This window comes from Baudoinia panamericana (genome assembly GCF_000338955.1).
Source record: "Baudoinia panamericana UAMH 10762 unplaced genomic scaffold BAUCOscaffold_5, whole genome shotgun sequence".
NCBI lineage: Eukaryota > Fungi > Ascomycota > Dothideomycetes > Mycosphaerellales > Teratosphaeriaceae > Baudoinia > Baudoinia panamericana.
The window spans coordinates 792,728-797,280 of record NW_006911261.1 but is presented as its reverse complement, the minus strand read 5'-3'; the positions used below and the strand labels follow the sequence as shown (position 1 = coordinate 797,280).

Here is a 4,553-nt window from a genome sequence, read left to right as displayed (position 1 = left end):
GCGGACGAGGCCGTCTTGGCGCCAGACGAACAACTCGCCTTGTCTGTCACCCTTGGCTTGGTGGATATTAGCAAGCACCCTGTCTCGGCGGCTATCACGTCTCATATGAAAGCTAGAGGCGTTCGAGCCGCCACTTTGACAGGCGTGCGATCGATCGCTGGCAAAGGAATTGAAGGCACTTATAACGGCGATCCAGTGCGTTGTGGCAATTCTCGCTTTTTATCACTCGAAGACCTGCCGGAAGTCCAACGTCTCCTCAGCAAAGGCTTGACGGTCTTTTGCGTCACCATCAAGCACAAACCCATGTGCGTTTTCGGCCTGTCAGACCGTGTGCGTCCTGAGACCAACCTCGTCCTGGCTGAACTGAAGAATCGCAAGATCGCCATCTCACTCCTCAGCGGCGACGACGCAGGTGCTACGGAGTCACTGGCCGCTCAACTCGGTGTCCCTCTGAGCAACGTGCGGTCCCGCTGCTCGCCGGCGGACAAGCAGAAGTACCTCAAGGGTCTCGTAAGGGGGAAGCACGACCGCATTGTTTTCTGCGGCGACGGCACGAACGACGCCGTCGCGCTCGCCCAGGCCGATATTGGCGTTCACATGAGCACTGGTAGCGAGATCGCGCGGACGGCCGCGGATGTCGTGCTCCTGCGGCCTTCCCTCAACGGCTTGCTAGTGCTGCTGGATCTTTCCCACGCGGCGATGCACCGCGTGTACCTTAACTTTGCGTGGTCGTTCGTTTATAACCTGTTTGCGATACTACTGGCTGCGGGTGCTTTTGTACACGCACGCATTGCGCCGCAGTATGCTGGACTTGGGGAGATTGTCAGTGTGTTGCCTGTTATTTTGGTGGCGCTGCAGTTGAGGTTCTTCACGAGGCGGTACGCCAATGGGCTGGAGTGACAAGGCTTGTTGTGTATGGGGGGTTGGGACGTTTTGCTGGTGACTTGCTCATTGTGTTCATTGCTCATCGCAGACTCGGCTACCGTCCATCCTGGGGACGCGGGACGCACTGCGTTGCGGGACAAGGTGAGCGATGTGGCGTATAAAGTGGCGTTCTCGCGCCACTGGTGGCGTACAGATTGGGTCTTCCATCCGTTTCTGTGGCATATAGCCACTTCTACGCCGATGTCGCACACAACCACACCTACGAACAGGCAGCTTCTCCCATTGTTTTTCCCTTTCCCTCTCAAATCAATCATGGCTGGCCAAACAGCGGTAGTTACGTGCCGAGTCTGTGACAGTACCCACCGCACCTCGACCACGGCACCATGTTGCGACGGTAGGCTCACTAGGGACAAGCCCATGTGCGCTCTTTGCTGACAATCAGCCCACAGCAAGCTGTCTCCAGAGGATCGCTGAACGCGATTGCGTCTTGGAGTGCGGCGTGGAAGAGCTTGGATGCGGCACCGAGGATGTAACCTCATCACCCTCCGGTAAGCGCAAACGCGGCGCCTGTAGCGAACACGCCAGGAAGACCCAGAGGACCTTTGCAGACATATTGAAAAGCGTTGGTTGCATTTGCAGAGAGCTCACGTCTCGTAACCTCGAACCCTGCTGCAAGAAACAGTCGCGTTCGCTCGTCTCTCCAGCGGCTTCTGCTGGTATAACGTCCTCGTCCAACCGCAGCCCAAGAAAATCATCCGCGGACATGACGCCATCCTTGGCTTCCGGTGAGGGAGCTCTTCGGATTTCAGTTAACTGCAGAACAACACCCAACAAACTAGAGCGGTGCCAGACGACGTGCGGAGAGATCTGCGCCGAGAAGACAGCTGGAACGTGTGAGAAGCAAGCTACGTGCGGCGAGGAAGTGGAGAACACTGTCTCAGATGCATATAAGTCCCCATGTTATAAAACCGCTACGCGTCCAAACAAGACAAGTTGCTGTGAGCTCGACGGACGCATTGCACCCGAAAAAAAGGCTTGCTGTTCCGAAGTCAGGAGCGCCGTAACAGAAAAGCCTTCGGGCAACGCTTGTCGCCGCGACTTCGACGGCTTCGCTGCAAGACTAAAAGGGGAAAGTGACGTGGGTCTTGACATTGAAAAAGGCATCTCATTCAGGGAGCATGTTTCTCTGTCTGTTGAAGGCTTGACATGCACCGGCTGCGAGACGAAGCTTTACAAAGCGTTGCATGACATCCGCGGCGTTAGCAACCTTCACACCAGCTTAGTGTTGTCGCAAGCGGAGTTCGATCTTGATGAGCAAGCCTGCCCGGTTGACGACCTTGTTAAGGCCGTTGAGAAGGCAACCGGGTTCTCTTGCCAGCGCTTGAGCAGTACCGGGCAAGATCTGGACTTGATTGTTAATGCTGATGCAAAGGCGTTTGTCGAGCGGAAATACCCCGTCGGGATCGCGCTGATGAGCGTCCTCGGCCCTCGTGAGATCCGCGTTACCTTCGATCCGACGATCATCGGGGCACGAGCGGTTCTTGAAGCTGCCTTTGGGAGCGAACTGAAGCTCTCTGCGCGTCGGACGACTTCCGACCTTGAGACGGGACAGAAACATGTGCGGCGTACGGCTTGGGTTACACTGCTCTCCGCCGTCCTCACGATACCCGTCCTCGTGCTGGCCTGGGCCCCTCTCGATCCCCGTCCGGTCGTTTACGGCGCCGTCTCGCTGGCCCTTGCTACTGCAGTACAGTTTCTGGTTGCCGGCCAATTCTACGTCAGCGCTTTGAGAGCTCTGATTTTCACAAGGACAATGGAGATGGATCTCCTCGTTGTACTCAGCACCACGACCGCCTACCTGTGTTCTGTCGTCTCTTTCGCATTCGCAGTCAGGGGCCGCCCGCTACCTATTGGAGAGTTCTTCGAGACAAGCACATTGCTTGTCACTTTGATTATGCTAGGCCGATTGGTCAGCGCTTTCGCCAGGCAGAAAGCAGTGGCGGCCGTCTCTGTCCGGTCACTCCAACGCCAAACTGCCGTCCTCTGCGATCAGGACGGCGGCAATTCACGGGAAATAGATGCGCGCCTCCTGCAGTACGGAGATCTTTTCAGAGTAGACCCCGACTCAAGAATTGTGACTGACGGCGTTGTTGTTATTGGCGCAACTGAAGTTGACGAAAGCGTGGTAACTGGAGAGGCTCTTTCTATTGACAAGCGCCCCGGCTCACTGGTTGTCGCTGGCTCCACCAACGGATCCGGCGTCATTGTCGTTCGTCTCACAAACCTACCTGGAAACAATACAATCAGCACGATTGCAGCCATGGTGGACGAGGCCAAGTTCCAAAAGGCGAAAACACAGGAACTAGTCGACCTCATTGCGAGCTGGTTCGTGCCCGTTGTCCTCGTTCTCGCCACAGCGACTTTCTTGGTCTGGATTGCAATTGGCATTGCCGTCCGCCATCAGGGTGCTGGTACCTCGGTCGTCAACGCGATCACTTACGGCGTGTCTGTGCTAATCGTTTCCTGCCCGTGTGCGATCGGCCTCTGCGTCCCAATGGTCATTGTGGTTGGCGGGGGCGCGGCCGCGAAGCACGGGATCATCGTTAAGTCGGCTACTGTTTATGAGAATGGTCGCAAAGTCTCACATGTTGCTTTCGACAAGACTGGCACTCTTACGGAAGGCAAGCTCCAGGTCGCGGACGAGGCCGTCTTGGCGCCAGACGAACAACTCGCCTTGTCTGTCACCCTTGGCTTGGTGGATATTAGCAAGCACCCTGTCTCGGCGGCTATCACGTCTCATATGAAAGCTAGAGGCGTTCGAGCCGCCACTTTGACAGGCGTGCGATCGATCGCTGGCAAAGGAATTGAAGGCACTTATAACGGCGATCCAGTGCGTTGTGGCAATTCTCGCTTTTTATCACTCGAAGACCTGCCGGAAGTCCAACGTCTCCTCAGCAAAGGCTTGACGGTCTTTTGCGTCACCATCAAGCACAAACCCATGTGCGTTTTCGGCCTGTCAGACCGTGTGCGTCCTGAGACCAACCTCGTCCTGGCTGAACTGAAGAATCGCAAGATCGCCATCTCACTCCTCAGCGGCGACGACGCAGGTGCTACGGAGTCACTGGCCGCTCAACTCGGTGTCCCTCTGAGCAACGTGCGGTCCCGCTGCTCGCCGGCGGACAAGCAGAAGTACCTCAAGGGTCTCGTAAGGGGGAAGCACGACCGCATTGTTTTCTGCGGCGACGGCACGAACGACGCCGTCGCGCTCGCCCAGGCCGATATTGGCGTTCACATGAGCACTGGTAGCGAGATCGCGCGGACGGCCGCGGATGTCGTGCTCCTGCGGCCTTCCCTCAACGGCTTGCTAGTGCTGCTGGATCTTTCCCACGCGGCGATGCACCGCGTGTACCTTAACTTTGCGTGGTCGTTCGTTTATAACCTGTTTGCGATACTACTGGCTGCGGGTGCTTTTGTACACGCACGCATTGCGCCGCAGTATGCTGGACTTGGGGAGATTGTCAGTGTGTTGCCTGTTATTTTGGTGGCGCTGCAGTTGAGGTTCTTCACGAGGCGGTACGCCAATGGGCTGGAGTGACAAGGCTTGTTGTGTATGGGGGGTTGGGACGTTTTGCTGGTGACTTGCTCATTGTGTTCATTGCTCATCGCAG

The 4,553-nt window shown here is 56.6% G+C and overlaps 2 protein-coding genes across 2 annotated transcripts; both read left to right on the top strand.

The window, feature by feature from the left end:
- On the top strand, positions 1-1,359 carry BAUCODRAFT_445359 (uncharacterized protein). The gene is made up of 2 exons (XM_007677552.1): positions 1-1,279; positions 1,328-1,359. Exon 1 carries the CDS (start codon positions 106-108, stop codon positions 898-900), a length of 795 nt encoding a protein of 264 aa, XP_007675742.1. The 5' UTR covers positions 1-105; the 3' UTR covers positions 901-1,279; positions 1,328-1,359.
- A 658-nt stretch (positions 1,360-2,017) lies between these two features.
- Positions 2,018-4,447, top strand: BAUCODRAFT_50665 (uncharacterized protein; the record flags this gene model as incomplete). The annotated part of the gene is made up of 1 exon (XM_007677162.1): positions 2,018-4,447. A coding segment is annotated over one exon (2,430 nt), but the record flags the coding sequence as incomplete, so codon positions are not given.
- Positions 4,448-4,553: the final 106 nt, after the last annotated feature.